Source organism: Phocoena sinus, chromosome 18 (assembly GCF_008692025.1).
Source record: "Phocoena sinus isolate mPhoSin1 chromosome 18, mPhoSin1.pri, whole genome shotgun sequence".
In the NCBI taxonomy this organism is placed as follows: Eukaryota; Metazoa; Chordata; class Mammalia; order Artiodactyla; family Phocoenidae; genus Phocoena; species Phocoena sinus.
The window spans coordinates 19,057,286-19,075,885 of NC_045780.1; the positions used below are offsets into that span (position 1 = coordinate 19,057,286).

Sequence of the window (18,600 nt, forward strand, 5' to 3'; positions counted from 1 at the left end):
TTCATGTGTACAAATTAGACATGGTGTGGCATCTCAGCAGCTTATAATGTAATTTGTAGATATCAGTACACAGATACTCAACTATAAGAACACCAAATAAACAGAAGACGATACAGGGGCACATGGGAGCATTTATATCATTTGCCAATTATTTTCTACTTTTTCTTTTACTGTAGAGTTTGAAATTTTTATGAGTGTGCATTATTTATATAATTAAACACACCACACAAATTTTTTCTATAGGGTTTTCTATATATCCCCTTCTTGTTTTTCTTGCCCATTAAGTACAACTATATGGGCTAACGTTTTCTGAGACTTTACAAGCTAATCTGCCTCCACTTTATCCAAATAAAGTCAGTTTTAAATAGCCCTTGATAACACATAATGAGTCAACTGAAGTACTTCAAAAGCCAGAGAGCACTTGCTGTTGGATGTGGAAGATAATATACTGATTTGTAGTTGCACAGAACCTTTCATCTGAGAATTTAAAACAGTTTCACACTCATCATTTACCTGAGGCACAGCACCCTGAGACCTGCCCAAGTTAATACAAAGAGGCCACAGGCAGAATTAGGGATGGACTTCTAAAGACTTAATTTACAGTCACCTACATTTAATCAGTCATCTACATTTTTATAAGCAAGATGAACACATCCACAGAAAGAGTTCACAGGACACTCAATAAACTCCAGAATAAAAATTCTTAACCAAAAGTAATCTACTTTGTTTAGCAGACCGGCTACTTACAAAAACATGGGAGTGACTTGAAAATTATCATCAAACTGGTGCTCAGATTGTTTACAAAAGAACAGACCCTAGCAGCCAGGAAAGCTGATGATTAAATGTGCAAACCCATCTAAGTAAACAGATTACCTCCCCCCGGACCCCCAATTCTTATCACATCACTTAATATAAATGAGGAAATTAGGGTCTCAAATCTAGCTTATTTTAAATGGAGAAAGCTTTGTGTTCTTAAGCTTGGATCAAAATAAGTCCCTCTTATTCTTCACCACTTCCCTAAAACGAAAACACAAACCTTGATCTTGGAGTCATTTTTGTTGGCATAGGCAGACCTTCTGAAATTTTATACGGATTCTTCAGGGGTGATATGTAGATGTTCCCCCCAGGAACCCGTAAAGGTGAGCTAGAAAACTTGTAAGGGCTTCGAGGAATGTGAGGAATTGGTGACAAGGTAGGGGGCTAGAGGAAAAACAAAAAAAGTAGATTACTTAACGTTTTAGTGAGATCCACTGCTTTATAATTAGATTTTCCCAAACAAAGGATGCTTTTTAACATACCCTGGTGGAAGCATACTGCAAAATATTTGTTTTCAGTCTCTGCATGAAGACTGAATTATAGAATACGATAATAGAATCATACTCCTCTTCTCTGATCAAAACATGTTTGAATGTCTGAGGAAGAAGAGCAAAAACACTTGTTAAATGAATTTGGGTATTTAACTCCTTAGACTTTTTTTTTTTTAATTAATTAATTAATTTTTGGCTGCATTGGGTCTTTGTTGCTGCATACGGGCTTTCTCTAGCTGTGGTGAGTAGTGGCTTCCCTTGCTGCGGAGCACGGGCTCTAGATGCGTGGGCTTCAGTAGTTGTGGCACACGGGCTCAGTAGTTGTGGCACACGGGCTCAGTAGTTGTGGCTCACGGGCTCAGTAGTTGTGGCTCACGGACTCTAGAGCGCAGGTTCAGTAGTTGTGGCTCACGGGCTCTAGAGCGCAGGCTCAGTAGTTGTGCACGGGCTTAGTTGCTCTGTGGCATGTAGGAACTTCACAGAACAGGGCTCAAACCCGTGTCCCCTGCATTGGCAGGTGGATTCTTAACCACTGTGCCATGAGGGAAGCCTAGATTTTCTATTTTAATAGTTCATAATACTATTTTACAGGCAAAAACAATCCGAAAAAGCCATCTTAGGCTTGGATTATAGCTGCTCTACTAGCAGTGAAATGTCAAAGATATATACAGTATGTTTTTTATATATTTGTGTAAAAGTTTATTACAAATATCCTGCTTATTGTCAGCGATATAGTATTCTTTATTTACTTTATAGTATGAATTTGAATACTAAAGTGTGTTAACTTCCCAATTACATTTTAGTTACAAATAATTAACCAATAATACGAAAGTAAAAAGTTGATATGTAAATTTATATAATACAGTCAGAACATATGATATAATTAATGACTGAAGCTATCCATATTACAGATATGTATATATCTGGAAAATTCTTACCATGGAAAATTACCTACCTCCTGAACAGCATGAGGAAGATCTTTGTATGCTGTTACAATGATTTTGAATTTAAGGTCTATATTCTTCACTTTGCATATGCCATACATGGAACACATCATAATCTAGTAAATAAATGTGATATAAAAATAGTCAGGATTTTATTGCATGGTTGTACTCTAAAAAACACTGTTATCTTTCTTTTAGTTTCAAAAAATGGAAATTTAATTTCCTACAGAATTATCTTTTCCCATCCTGAGCTCAGTTTGAATGTACATGTAAAGTATTTAAAGAACAGAATGCAAATAGCCAACTCTCAGTTATTCAGGAATGATCATCTGGTTTGTAAATAACCCTAACTTTGGCTACTGTTCCTTAAATGTTTCTCAGAAGAGAAAAGTTGAAACTGGAATCAATTAACTGTTTAACTAGCACTTAAAAAAAAAACGCCAGGTGTGAAAAGGGTTCAAACTATTAGATAAAATACTATTGACTATACTCAGTGGTGGTGTTAAGGGGGATGCAGTAACTGGAAGGGGACAGGAGACAGTCTTCTGTTGACAATGTTCTGTTTCTTGATTTGCTTTCATAGATGAGTTCAGTTGATGAATTTACATTAAGATGTATCCTTATGATATATGGATTACTCTATACACATATTACATTTAAAGAGAAGGGTATTTTAAACATAAAAATAAAATTTGAAGTGATTTTCTATGACTTTGAAACATCGAACTTTCTTAATTTGTCTGAATTTTACTACCTAATTTAAGAACTGATATCTTCTGCAACATTCTTGCTCCCATCTACTGCCAAGAATACCTACTCAACATCCCTTGTTTAGCATCTTAAACAGCCCCAATACTACTATTTCTCCCGTTTAGAATGCCATCCAAGTATCCTCTTTGCTAATTCACACTGTTCTATTTCAATACTTTACCTAAGATACCTCTCACAAAATCTTCTTGATTCCAGATACCTAATCTCTTTAGAAATCCTTAGCACTACTGTCTATCTTTCTATATTATAGAAAAGCAGTAGACCCATAAGGCAATAAGCGCCTACTTAAAAAAAAATCGAACATACTAGAATTTAGAGTTCAAATATGCTCTTGTAAAATATACATATTTGTAGGTTATACCTTTATACAATAATTCATCTTTTGCTCAAAATATCATTCTTACTGGGAAAAATACTACCAAACTTACCAAAATAAAAAGATTAAAAGGGAACATTATGAACAGCTGCATATCAACCAAATAGATATCTAAGATGAAATGGAAAAATTTAAGGAAAGACACGAACTACCAAAACTGACGCAAGAAGAAAAAGAAAATCTGAGCTTTTGAAGCACTAAAGCACTAAAAGCTTCAAAGAACACAATCAAGAAAGTGAAATGAAAAAAAAAAAGAAAGTGAAATGACAACTCAGAGAGTGAGAGAAAATATTTGCAAATCATATAAGGATTTGCATGATAAAGAACTTGCATGTAGAATATATAAAAAACCCTTTCGGCTCAACAATAAAAAGACAACCCAATGAACAAATAGGTAAAGTATCTGAATAACTATTTCTCCAAAGAAGATATACAAATGGTCAATAAGAACACAAAAAGATTCTCAATATCATTAGCCATCAGGGAAGTGCAAATCAAAACCACAGAGATATCACTTCACATCCATTAAGATGGCTATAATCCAAAAGGCAAATAAGAAGTTGGTGTAGATGTGAAGAAACTGGAACCCCATACACTGCTGACAGGAATGTAAAATGGGTAGCCATGCTAGTAAACAATCTGGCCATTCCTCAAAAGGCAATACAAAGAGTTACCATATGACCCAGCAATTCCACTCCTAGGTAAATACCCTAGAGAAATGAAAACATATGTCCACCCAAAAACTTGCACATGAATTTTCATTAACATTATTCATAATAGCCAAAAAGTGGAAACCAAATGTACATCAATTGATGAATAAATAAACATGATGTGGTATATAGCCATACAATGGAATATTATTTGGCAATAAAAATGAAGTACTGATACAAGCTATAACACAGATGAACAATGAAAACATAGTAAGTGAAGGAATCCAGACACAAAAGATAACATTATATGATTCCATTTATATGAAATGTCCAGAAGAGGCAAGTCTATAAAGACAGAAAGTAGATTAGCATGTTGCCTGTGGTTAGAGGGGGTAGGAAAATAGAGGCATGTATGCTACAGGTACAGAGTTTCTTTTTGACATGATGAAAATATTTTAAAACTGATTTTGGTGATTGTTGCACAACTCTGTTAATATACTAAAAACTACTGAACTGTACATTTTAAATGGGTAATTAGCATGGTATATGAATTACATCTCAATAAAACTGTTACAAAAATATTATTCCAAAAACAGAGAAGAAAGAGGAAGATATGAGAGATGGTCTTTGTAAATTAACTCATTCATTTATTCATCTGACACTGTTTTAGATCAACTATTCTTTTTTAGATCTTTTTTAGATCAACTAAGATCCCCGGGGGTTCTTAGTTCCCCAACAAGGGATCAAACCCATGCCCCCTGCAGCCTGCAGTGGAAGCACAGAGTCTTAAGCACTGGACCAGGGAAGTCCTAGATCAACTATTATTAAGTCTCATGCTTTTTCCACACTAAATGAATTCTAGCTTACCACAACACAGAAAAAGCCTATGATAAAGTTTCTTCAGTGAGCTTTGCAGTGAGATCTTTCATGCCATTAAATAAGTTATTGAATATTCTCAAGCTCTAAAGCTCTCATTTGTAAGAAATATAGCAAAAATATAAAGGGTAGCCAACAAGCAAATATATATTAAGTCTACTAAATCGATGCAGCTTCTCATGTGAATCTAACCTTTTCTTAAGAAATCAGTACACAGCTAACAAGTGAGTCGAGTAGGTAAAGTGCATAATTTTCTTACCTGGTCCAAATGCCTGTCTCTCATGAGTTCATACTCATTTTGCAGTGTGTGTTGGAAAAGGGTCCAGATGATATGTTCTAGTTCTGGGTGGTCAGACAGAAGGCGTGCACACAGGGTATTTAGTCGAAGATATGCTAGTCGATACACTGGAAAAATAAGGGGAATTAATCACATTTACTCTTAATTTTGTATCACAAGTGGATTTTCTCAAAACATTGAATTGCTATAACCAAATGTTGTTAAATAGCATTTTAACATTAACTTCATCTCTACCACTGTTTTACTTATGAATAAATGATTTGTAGCCTTAGCACTGTCCTAGATACTAGAAGGCAAAATAATACTTTGCTGAAAGCATTATTCAGCAAAAAAAATTCTTTTGCTAAATTATTACAGCCTAAAATTGAGGTAGAGGGACTTCCCTGGTGGTCCAGTGGTAAAGAATCCGCCTTCCAATGCAGGGGACGTGGGTTCGATCCCTGGTTAGGGAACTAAGACCCCACATGCAGCAGGGCAGCTAAGCCCGTGCGCTACTTAGCTCCTGCGCCTCAACTACAGAGCCTGCGTGCCGCAAACTACAGAGCTCACGCGCTCTGGAACCCACACGCCACAACTACAGAGCCCACGTGCCCTGGAGCCTGCACACCACAACTAGAGAGAGAAAACCTGCACGCCACAACTAGAGAGACGCCCGTGCGCCACAATGAAAGATCCCGTATGCCTCAACGAAGATCCCACGTGCCGCAACCAACACCCAACACAGCCAAAAATAAATTAAATAAATAAAATAAAATAAAGTTGAGGTGGAGGGAAAAAGATCCTAAGATCTTGTGAAATTAGACAATCCAAATAGAGTTTGCTTCAGTTCCACTGGTAATCTCTCATCACAGATGTTGAAAATTCTCACTATCAATATTCAAGAGGGTAATTATTTTTTAAAATAATGGAATTTCCAAAGTCCCTCAATTTTTCCAATCCTAAAAACAAAAAACAAATAGTGTATTTCTCTATAAAAATGCTAGACTTGTAGATTACCTAAGTGGTAATATGACTGTGATATTAAATTTAGAGAGTTTATTAAAAAATGCTAGTGGAACATAGGTTGGAGAAAAGTAGTCCACAAAACTGAATTTTCCTCCATCTACTTTAAACATAATGACCCTTGGTTTAAATTTACTTTTCAAAGACTTGCATACGGTAATCAGAATTTTTTAGTTAATAATTTATCCCAGTGGTCCTCAACTTTGGCTTATATCAGACTTGCATTGAGGGCTTGTAAAAACAATGATTTTTTTTTTTTTTTTTTTTTTGCCTCATCCTAGAGCTTCTGACTGAGTAGTTCTAGGGGCAGGGCTCAAACAAAAATTCTCATTTCTACAACTTAGCAGGTGAGGTGGATTCTGCTGGTTGGGGACCATACTTTGGAACCAATGCTCTTAACGTAAGAGCTTATAACATGCCTATAAAGTTCAGTATATCTCTGACTTGAATAAAAATCAGAAAAATGATTTATCACAGAGGAATGTGGTCTTTTACTTTCCTTCAAAGAGCTCCAAGTGGGTGTGCACTTGCATGTATACACACATGCACAGACACCCAAATGACCTCCCCATCCCACCACATACACACACAATCAGAGAATGCTATACAACCTGGTTACCAGGAAATGCACCTGCACTAGGCCACAACACATTGTATAATCTCAACTCACACACCTGAACAGCAAAACTAATGTCAGGAGCAAATATTTCCAGGCATAAATTTGAAAGCATAACAGTAGCAGCGACAATAACAACACCTAACACTTTCTGAGTGCTTACTATGTGCTAGGCACTGTTGGAAGCGTTTTATGTATTAATTCATTTAATATCTCAAAACCCATACAAGGTAGATTATTATTATTTCCATTTTACAGATGAGAAAACAGGCATAGAGATATTAAAGTTTTTTTTCCTTTTTTAAAAAAATTGGAGATTAATTGCTTTACAATGTTGTGTTAGTTTCTGCTGTACAATGAAGTGAATGAGCTATATTTGTACCTATATAGACACAATAGGTGTCTATATATTTGTACCTATATAGACACAATAGGACCTCCCTCCCACCCCACCCCCATCCCACCCATCTAGGTCATCATAGAGCACCGAGCTGAGCTTCCTGTGCTTTATAGCATGTTCCCGCTAGCTATCTATTTTACGCGTGGTAGTGTATATATGTCAATCCTAATCTCCCAATTCATCCCACCCTTCCCTTCCCCACCATGTCCACATGTCTGTTCTCTACGTCTACACCTCTATTCCTACCCTGCAAATAGGTTCATCTGTACCATTCTTATAGATTCTACATATATGCGTTAATATACGATATCTGTTTTTCTCTTTCTGGCTTACTTCACTCTATATGACAGACTCTAGGTCCATCCACATCTCTACAAATGACCCAGCTTCATTCCTTTTCATGGCTAAGTAATATTCCATTGTATATATGTACCACACCTTCTTTATCCATTCATCTGTTGTTGGACATTTAGGTTGCTTCCATGACCTGGCTAATGTAAATAGTGCTGCAATGAACATTGGGGTACATATGTCCTTTTGAATTATGGCTTTCTCAGGATATATGCCCAGTAGTGGGATTGCTGGGTCATATGATATTAAAGCGACTTGCCCAAATTCACGCCTAGTTAAGCAGAAGAGCCATGATTTGAATCCAGTCAGCCTCGTTTCAGAGTCCATGCTCTTGAGAGTGATCATCTACTAACCTTTTTTGTAAAAGAGTGAAAGGGAGGTAGATTTCAATGGCTTCTGAGTCTGGAAGGCTGAGGTTGCTTGTGCCTCTGAATTTGCAGTAGAATTTACACGTGTAGTTGACCCTTTTTTCTTTGGGGATCTTACAGGAGAAAGATACCTAGATACATTCAAAGGAAAAGACTTCATTTGAAGTTTGCTAAGAATCTCTCTCTCTCTCTCTCTCTCTCTCGCTCACACACACACACACACACACTCACGGCTGTACACATGCATCCAAACACATCTTGTCTATTTAATCTACTGTTCTACACCAAATCCCTCTTTAAATACAAGTTGGGAAAGAGAGATTAATAGGAAAACTAAGCTTGTCCTTATCATTTCTAACTCTATTTCAATAAATGGCTTTTGTTGGGAATTACTGAGTTATTTAAAAAATAGCTGCATATGTTTATATGTTCAATTCTAATAATTAAAGTGGGACTGAGTTCATAAAATTCTGGTTCAGAATTTCTGGTTCCAGAATTCTGGTTCAGTCCTTCTTCCAGCTTAAAAGAACAAGCCACTGATATCAAAATATCAATTTCTCTGATTCTCTCCTAAAATCATTTCATTGATAACTATGGTTCATATACATAGCACTTAAGTTATACATACATACTCCCTCCTAAATTATATAGTACACAATTATATGAATTAATATTTCAGGTAACATTATCAAGGCAGATTTATACCTGTATACTAAAAATATGTCAGGCATAAATCAAGGCAGAGATATTAGTAAAATTATTTCTCAATTTCTGACCTTCTACTGCTCTGTGTTGCCCTTTATTTTAGAGGATAATCCAGGTCTACTTTCTTTCTTTTTGTTCAAGAACACTTTTTATTAAGGTCACTATTAGTAAAAGGTTTACAGTCTTTTAAAAATATCCCAGAACCTACTATGAAGAGCAAGTACTAGGGAGTAAACACCAAAGCATAACTTTCTAATTTTGTTTTAGTAGCTGAGAAATCATTCTGAACAGGAAGTAGGATTTGTACCTTACTATGGATGTTTCTAGTACATGCAATATATTTACTAGTACACTAGGAAAAGGGAATCACCATCATAACTTTATAAGTACCAGGGTCTAGTCTATTATCACTCTTGAATTTCCCTTCAATTCACTAACTAACAATATTGTAGACTGACTTAACTTGGGTAGAAGTTAGTCCACCTTGAATTCTAGGTGACCACATTACCTCCTGGACTTCACTACTTGAATCTCAGACTTAAGAAGGCCAAAGTGGAGCTCTTGATTTCTTTCCCATTCTTCCCATGTCAAGAAATGGCTTCACATTACATCCAGTTTCAGTTAAAAACTTAGGAGGTATTTTTAATTTTTCCCTTTTCCCAATCTTCAAACCCAATGCAAAAGAAAGTTCTATTAAATCTTCCTCTAAAATACACCCCAGATCTTTCCATTTCTTTGTATCTCTACTGACATATCTTAGACCAAGTCGTTTACATCTCTCACTTGAACTACTGAAATTTTCTCCAAACTGGTCTTTCTACTTTCTTCCTTGCCCTGTTCCTTTCCCTCCTCCAAACCCACCTGTACTTCAAGTAGCAGCCAGAAACTGACCCTTTAAAAATACCAATTATAGCAAGCTGCACCCCTGCTTAAAACCTTAATGCTTTCCCACTGCCCTTCTAAAACCCAAACTCCTCCCTTCGGCCTATGAGAACCTACAAGGTCTACCTCCAGTTTGCCTCTCCAGCCCCATCTTGTACCATTTTCCTCTTGTTTGCTTTGGGGTTTCTTTCTGTTCCTCAGACCAGCTAAGTTTGACCACCCAAGGCCACTGCACTTAATACTGTTTGCTGTGCCTGTTATGCACATCATACAGATTTTGCCTGGCCAGCACCCACTTGTTCTTGAAGTCTCAGGTCAAACAGCACTTCATCAGAGAAAGCTTCCCTAAACATTCTATCACTCTCTTAGCTTCTCTCTTTCACATCATTCTGTTTCTTTCTATTACAGATCTTATTACATTCTACAATAACCTTATGTATTAGTTTACTTGTTCACTGTTTATTTCCTTCCTCCAGACCGTAAGCTCTATGAGGGGAAGGACCTAGTCCATCTTATTCGCCTTTGTATTCCCAGTGCCTAGAACACTTCCTGGCACCTAACAGACAACTGCTTATTGAATTAAAGAAAAAGATAAGGCTTGACTTATTTATATTTATGTATTACCTAGCAAACAAATTTATACATGAAGGCAGAAGCTCCATATGCTAGAAATACTTTGGTACAAATTATCATGGAAATGACATCTCTGGAAAACAGTCCCTGCACTAATCACAGAACGCTGTAATGTCAATTCCTATACAGAACTGAACAGGAACATAACATTAGGCACATTTCTATGAAAGGCAATGTAGCTAGACTGCTTAAGAGCATGGGCTTTGGGGTCAGATTGTTTGAGTTTGATTTCTAATTCCTTTTTCATAGATAATGGAGGCTGACAGCCATGTCTATTATCTTACAGGGCTGTTAGGTCACTGTCCAGCACACAGTGAACCCTCAATAAATGTTAGTTATCTCCTTCTTCTTCCATCACACCATCATGCACTAATCAACCGTTTTAGTCTCGGACCCCACACTACTCCCTTTGCCCCATCCTATGCTTCACTCCAGATGCACTGAGCTGTACTCCCTGAAAAATGTTTCCTGCTTTCCTGGCTGCTATACTTTGGGATTCATGCTATTTTGGTCTCTTCCCTCCTCTCCAGTTTCCATGTTGAAATCCTGCTCTACCTTTGAGGACTATCTAAATTGCCATCTCTGCATGAAAGGTGTCCTCATACACCAAACCTGAGTGATTTCAGTAGCACTCTGTACCACTGTATATGAACTTTATTTGGGGCATGTATCTTATATTCCTGATCCCTGAAAGCAGGACAAATGTCTTATTCAAAATTCTATTCCCTACAGCTTTTGTATAACATCTTGCGTCACACTATGCTCAGAATCTATTTGCAAGTTGAATGGATTGACACAACAGATATTCTACTTACATATCTGCTGCAGTGTGATTATTCTGGAGAGGAAGGTTGAGAGTACAAGCAGGTTCAAGGTGATCAGCTGGTCCTTCTCGGTCCTTTGCTTGTTTAATAAGATCAAATAAAGGTGACTCCTATATGAAACAAGATGACATTAAAACAACATTGGTAAGTATGAGTCTCCAATGTATATATCAAAATCATATGGTTTGACATGGTGAGCATTATGAATTTAGTCATAATTGACAACAGCGATTTTGAAGTCAGAATAAGATTCTTTTCTCCACCTTGAAAATAATGACTGCCAATTTTTGTATTACACATAAAATAAAGAACTAGGAATATGTATAACTTCAAATGCTTGTATTAGAAAAGAAATTAAAAGTTAGGGAAAGAAACACAGAAGAGACCCAAAGAAAGTAGAAGGAAGAAAATAATAAAGACATGAACAGGATTTAATGAAACTGAAAACAAAGATAAAACACATGGTTTGATCAACTGAGCTAATAATTGGTACTTTGAAATAACTAATAAAATTAAACAAAACTCCAGTCAGATCGACTGAGAAAAAGAGAAGAGACAGATAAATAGTATTAGGAACAAAACTGGAGCCACCATTACGAAGATTAGAAAGATAATAGGGTTGTGAAAAAATTTATGTCAATTCATAGGAAAACTTAGACCAAGTGGAAAATTCCTCAAAAATATAAATTGACTAAACTCAATAAGAAATAAATAAACCTCAACAGTCCTATAAACTATTAAAGAACTTGGATCAGTAATTAAAAGTCTCCCCACAAAGAAAACATCAAGCACCGCTGGTTTTACCAGTGAATTCCACCAAACATTCAAGGAAAAGATAATTCCACTTCTGCTCCAACTCTATCTCATTTTATGAGGCTAGTACAACACTGATACTAAAAACTGTCAAGGACATTACAAAAAGGTAAATTATAGCCCATTCTTGCTCATGAACAGAGATACAAAAATTCTGAACCAGAAATATTAGCAACCCACAACAGCAGTGTTAAAAAGAATATATCATTTACCAGGTTGAGTTTATCCAGGTTGCAAAATTAGTTCAACATTAGAAAATCTATAATGCAATTCACCTCACTAATAAATCTAAGGTGAAAAATCTTGTCAAAATCAGTGCAGAAAAAGTTCTCATTTAAAAACCCATTTGTCATTAAAAAAAAAAAGAAAGAAAACTCTTTGTAAACCAGGAACAGAAGGATATTCCAAATTTGATAAATGACATCTACAAATAAACAGAAAAACCACAGCAAACATTATACATAGTGGTGAAACATTAAGAGCATTCCCCTTAAAAAAATGGAGATAAGACAAGGTTGTCCAGTTATCATGCGTTCTATTCAGCATTATACTTGAAGTTCCAGTCTGCTCAATAAGTCAAAGAAAAAAGACTGGAAAGGAAGAAAGAACAAAAATACCATTATTCACAAATGATTTATCTGTTGATAAAGAAAATTCAAAAGGATCTACAGTGAAATTATTAGAATAAGAGAGATTAGCAAGGTTTCTGTACTGTTATGAAATCAATATGAAAAATAATTATGTTTCTATATACCAAGCAAACAGTTTAAAAGCATAATTTTTAAAATACCATTTACAAAAACGTAAGACCAGCAGTAAAAACCATTAAAAACCTTGATTCAAAAACTGTAACTTTCTGGAGGTGAAAGCTTGCAAGTCCATAAAAATGGGGGCCATATATATTCTACTCTTTTAGTACTTGAACTAAAGGGCAAGAAAACAGACAGATGGCCAAGATGCTAGGTTTATTTCAAAAGGAAAAGCGGTGTATCCGTAAATAAGAATACAAAACACTGTAGAATATAAGTAGATTTTGTAAAAATATGAAGATAGACTATTCAATAAAAGGTGAAAAATTAGCTAGCAATTTGAAAAAAAATTAAACTTTCGTAATATATAGAAAATCAATTACTTATGTTAAAAAACAAAATTGAAAAGTATGCGAAGTATATGAGAATATCTTTATAACTTTTAAAAAATCTTTTTTCACCTTTATTGAAGTATAATTGACAAAAGTCATATATATTTAAGGTGCACAACGTGATGGCTTCATACATTGTGAAACGATCACCACAATCAAGCTCATTAGCATTCATTACCTCACATAGTTACTTTTTTTCAACCCTTCACCTCCTTCTTTATAACTACTTTATTTATTTAAAAAATTTTTAATGTTATTTTTTTATACAGCAGGTTCTTATTAGTCATCAATTTTATACACATCAGTGTACACATCTCAATCCCAATTGCCCATTTCAGCACACCACCATCCCCACCGCCTGGCGGCTTTCCCCCCTTGGTGTCCATACGTTTGTTCTCTACATCTGTATCTCAACTTCTGCCCTGCAAACCGGTTCATCTGTACCATTTTTCTAGGTTCCACATATATGTGTTAATATATGATATTTGTTTTTCTCTTTCTGATTTACTTCACTCGGTATGACAGTCTCTAGATCCATCCACATCTCAACAAATGACTCAATTTCGTTCCTTTTTATAGCTGAGTAATATTCCACTGTATATATGTACCACATCTTCTTTATCCATTGGTCTGTCAGTGGGCATTTAGGTTGCTTCCATGACCTGGCTATTGTAAATAGTGCTGCAGTGAACATTGGAGTGCATGTGTCTTTTTGAATTATGGTTTTCTCTGGGTATATGCCCAGGAGTGGGATTGCTAGATCATATGGTAATTCTATTTTTAGTTTTTTAAGGAACCTCCATACTGTTCTCCATAGTGGCTGTATCCATTTACATTCCCACCAACAGTGCAAGAGGATTCCCTTTTCTCCACACCCTCTCCAGCAATTGTTGTTTGTAGATTTTCTGATGATGCCCATTCTAACTGGTGTGAGGTGATACCTCATTGTAGTTTTGATTTGCATTTCTCTAATAATTAGTGATGTTGAGCAGACTTTCATGTGCTTCTTGGCCATGTGTATGTCTCCTTTGGAGAAATGTCTGTTTAGGTCTTCTGCCCATATTAGGATTGGGTTCTTTGTTTCTTTAATATTGAGCTACATGAGCTGTTTATATATTTTGGAGAATAATCCTTTGTCCACTGATTCGTTTGCAAATATTTTCTTCCATTCTGAGGGTTGTCTTTTCGTCTTGTTTATGGTTTCCTTTGCTGTGCAAAAGCTTTGAAGTTTCATTAGGTCCCATTTGTTTATTTTTGTTTTTATTTCCATTACTCTAGGAGGTGGATCAAAAAAGATCTTGCCGTGATTTATGTCAAAGAGTGTTCTTCCTATGTTTTCCTCTAAGAGCTTTATAGTGTCCAGTCTTACATTTCGGTCTCGAATCCATTATGTTTATTTTTGTGTATGGTGTTAGGGAATGTTCTAATTTCATTCCTTTACATGTAGCTGTCCAGTTTTCCCAGCACCACTTATTGAAGAGACTGCCTTTTCCATTGTATATCCTTGCCTCCTTTGTAATAGATAAGTTGACCAAAGGTGCATGGGTTTATCTCTGAGCTTTCTATCTTGTTCCATTGATCTATGTTTCTGTTTTTGTGCCAGTACCATATTGTCTTGATTACTGTAGCTTTGTAGTATGGTCTGAAGTCAAGGAGTCTGATTCCTCCAGCTCCGTTTATTTCCCTCAAGACTGCTTTGGCTATTCGGGGTCTTTTGTGTCTCCATACAAATTTTAAGATTTTTTGTTCTAGTTCTGTAAAAAATGCCATTGGTAATTTGATAGGGATTGCATTGAATCTGTAGATTGCATTGGGTAATATAGTCATTTTCACAGTACTGATTCTTCCAATCCAAGAACATGGTATATCTCTCCATCTGTTGGTATCATCTTTAATTTCTTTCATCAGTGTCTTAAAATTTTCTGCATACAGGTCTTTTGTCTCTCTAGATAGGTTTATTCCTAGGTATTTTATTCTTTTTGTTGCAGTGGTAAATGGGAGTGTTTCCTTAATTTCTCATTCAGATTTTTCATCATTAGTATATAGGAATGCAAGAGATTTCTGTGCATTAATTTGGTATCCTGCAACTTTACCAAATTCATTGATTAGCTGTAGTAGTTTTCTGGTGGCATCTTTAGGATTCTCTATGTATAGTATCATGTCATCTGCAAACAGTGATAGCTTTACTTCTTCTTTTCCAATTTGGATTCCTTTTATTTCTTTTTCTTCTCTGATTGCCGTGGTTAGGACTTCCAAAACTATGTTGAGTAACAGTGGTGAGAGTGGACATCCTTGTCTTGTTCCTGATCTTAGAGGAAGTGCTTTCAGTTTTTCACCATTGAGAATGATGTTTGCTGTGGGTTTGTTGTATATGGCCTTCATTATGTTGAGGTAGGTTCCATCTATGCCCAATTTTTGGAGGGTTTTTATCATAAATGGGTGTTGAACTTTGTCAAAAGCTTTTTCTGCATCTATTGAGATGATCATATGGTTTTTATTCTTCAGTTTGTCAATATGGTGTATCACATTGATTGATTTGCATATATTGAAGAATCCTTGCATCCCTGGGATAAATCCCACTTGATCATGGTGTATGATCCTTTTAATGTGTTGTTGGATTCTGTTTGCTAGTATTTTGTTGAGGATTTTTGCATCTATATTCATCAGTGATATTCATCTGTAATTTTCCTTTTTTTGTAGTATCTTTGTCTCTTTTGGTATCACGGTGATGGTGGCCTCATAGAATGAGTCTGGGAGTGTTCCTTCCTCTGAAATTTTTTGGAAGGCTTTGAGAAGGATGGGTGTTAGCTCTTCTCTAAATGTTTGATAGAATTCACCTGTGAAGCCATCTGGTCCTGGACTTTTGTTTGTTGGAAGATTTTTAATCACAGTTTCAATTTCATTACTTGTGATTGGTCTGTTCATATTTTCTATTTCTTCCTGGTTCAGTTACAAAGGTTATACCTTTGTAATAATTTGTCCATTTCTTCCAGGTTGTCCATTTTATTGGCATAAAGTTGCTTGTAGTAGTCTTTTAGGCTGTGTTGCATTTCTGCGGTGTCTGTTGTAACTTCTTTTTCACTTCTAATTTTATTGATTTGAGTCTTCTCCCTCTTTTTCTTGAGGAGTCTGGCTTATGGTTTATCAATTTTGTTTATCTTCTCAAAGAACCAGCTTTTAGTTTTATTGATCTTTGCTGCTGTTTTCTTTGTTTCTATTTCATTTATTTCTGCTCTGATCTTTATGAATTCTTTCCTTCTGCTAACTTTGGGTTTTGTTTGTTCTTCTTTCTCTAGTTCCTTTAGGTGTAAGGTTAGATTGTTTATTTGAGATTTTTCTTCTTTCTTTAGGTAGGCTTGTATAGCTATAAACTTCCCTCTTAGGACTGCTTTTGCTGCACCTCATAGGTTTTGGATCGTCGTGTTTTCATTGTCATTTGTCTCTAGGTATTTTTTTATTTCCTCTTTGATTTCTTCAGTGATCTCTTGGTTATTTAGTAACGTATTGTTTAGCCTCCATGTGTTTGTGTTTCTTACGTTTTTTTCCCTGTAATTCATTTCTAATCTCATAGAGTTGTGGTCAGAAAAGATGCTTGATATGATTTCAATTTTCTTAAATTTACTGAGGCTGACTTGTGACCCAAGATGTGATCCTGGAGAATGTTCCATGCGCACTTGAGAAGAAAGTGTAATCTGCTGTTTTTGGATGGAATGTCCTATAAATATCAATTAAATCTATCTGGTCTATTGTGTCATTTAAAGCTCTGTTTCCTTATTTATTTTCATTTTGGATGATCTGTCCATTGGTGTAAGTGAGGTGTTAAAAGTCCCCCACTATTTTTGTGTTACGGTTGATTTCCTCTTTTATAGCTGTTAGCAGTTGCCTTATGTACTGAGGTGCTCCTATTTTGGATGCATATATATTTATAATTGTTATATCTTCTCCTTGGATTGATCCCTTGATCATTATGTAGTGTCCTTCCTTGTCTCTTGTAACATTCTTTATTTTAAAGCCTATTTTATCTGATATGAGTATTGCTACTCCAGCTTTCTTTTGATTTCCATTTGCATGGAATATCTTTTTCCATCCCCTCACTTTCAGTCTGTATGTGTCCCTAGGTCTGAAGTGGGTCTCTTGTAGACAGCATATATATGGGTTCTGTTTTTGTATCCTTTTAGCAAGCCTGTGTCTTTTGGTTGGAGCATTTAATCCATTCACGTTTAAGGTAATTATCGATATGTATGTTCCTATGACCATTTTCTTAATTGTTTTGGGTTTGTTTTTGTAGGTCCTTTTCTTCTCTTGTGTTTCCCACTTAGAGAAGTTCCTTTAGAATTTGTTGTAGAGCTGGTTTGGTGGTGCTGAATTCTCTTAGTGTTTGCTTGTCTGTAAAGCTTTTGATTTCTCCATCAAATCTGAATGAGATCCTTGCCAGGTAGAGTAATCTTGGTTGTAGGTTCTTCCCTTTCATCACTTTAAGTATATCATGCCACTCCCTTCTGGCTTGTAGAGTTTCTGCTGAGAAATCAGCTGTTAACCTTATGGGAGTTCCCTTGTATGTTATTTGTCATTTTTCCCTTGCTGCTTTCAATAATTTTTCTTTGTCTTTAATTTTTCCCAATTTGATTACTATGTGTCTTGGCATGTTTCTCCTTGGGTTTATCCTGTATGGGACTCGCTGTGCTTCCTGAACTTGGGTGGCTATTTCCTTTCCCATGTTAGGGAAGTTTTCGACTATAATTTCTTCAAATATTTTCACTGGTCCTTTCTCTCTCTCTTCTCCTTCTGGGACCCCTATAATGCAAATGTTGTTGCGTTTAGTGTTGTCCCAGAGGTCTCTTAGGCTGTCTTTATTTCTTTTCATTCTTTTTTCTTTATTCTGTTCCGCAGCAGTGAATTCCAGCATTCTGTGTTCTAGATCACATATCCGTTCTTCTGCCTCAGTTATTCTGCTATTGATTCCTTCTAGTGTAGTTTTCATTTCAGTTATTGTATTGTTCATCTCTGTTTGTTTGTTCTTTAATTCTTCTAGGTTTTTGTTAAAACATTTCTTGCATCTTCTCGATCTTTGCCTCCATTCTTTTTCCAAGGTCCTGGATCATCTTCACTATCATTATTCTGAATTCTTTTTCCGGAAGGTTGTCTATCTTCACTTCATTTAGTTGTTTTTCTGGGGTTTTATCTTGTTCCTTCATCTGGTACATAGCCCTCTGCCTTTTCATCTTGTCTATCTTTCTGTGAATCCGGTTTTTGTTCCACAGGCTGCAGGATTGTAGTTCTTCTTGCTTCTGCTGTCTGCCCTCTGGTGGATGAGGCTATCTAAGAGGCTTGTGTAAGTTTCTATTGATAAGAAAGGACTTTTAAGGTTTGACCATAACCCAGAACTCATAAAGGAAAAGATGAACCAATCTGACTATACAGAACCTGAAATCTTCTGTATAACTAAAACCACAATAAACTAAGTTAAAGTCTTTAAAAAATAAACAATACTGATTTATTCTACAACCACCATAATGTACTAATTCCTATTGTCAAGGCATTCTTTCCTGTATTCATTAGGGGCACTCTGAAGTGCGAGGTAAGTAATGGCTTTCATCTGAGTAAAATAATGCTAACAATTAACACCAGCTAATGCATGTATGT

At 35.8% G+C, this 18,600-nt stretch overlaps 1 protein-coding gene across 1 annotated transcript in view; it reads right to left on the bottom strand.

The window, feature by feature from the left end:
* RB1 (RB transcriptional corepressor 1) overlaps positions 1 to 18,600 on the bottom strand; it is a 131,072-nt gene that overhangs the window by 9,012 nt on the left and 103,460 nt on the right. The window contains exons 18-23 of the mRNA XM_032611172.1: positions 10,995 to 11,113; positions 7,945 to 8,090; positions 5,184 to 5,329; positions 2,263 to 2,367; positions 1,299 to 1,412; positions 1,037 to 1,200 (exon numbers count right to left, since the gene is read on the bottom strand). Coding sequence (XP_032467063.1) covers positions 1,037 to 1,200; positions 1,299 to 1,412; positions 2,263 to 2,367; positions 5,184 to 5,329; positions 7,945 to 8,090; positions 10,995 to 11,113 — 794 coding nt within the window. The remainder of the gene's footprint in view (positions 1 to 1,036; positions 1,201 to 1,298; positions 1,413 to 2,262; positions 2,368 to 5,183; positions 5,330 to 7,944; positions 8,091 to 10,994; positions 11,114 to 18,600) is intronic.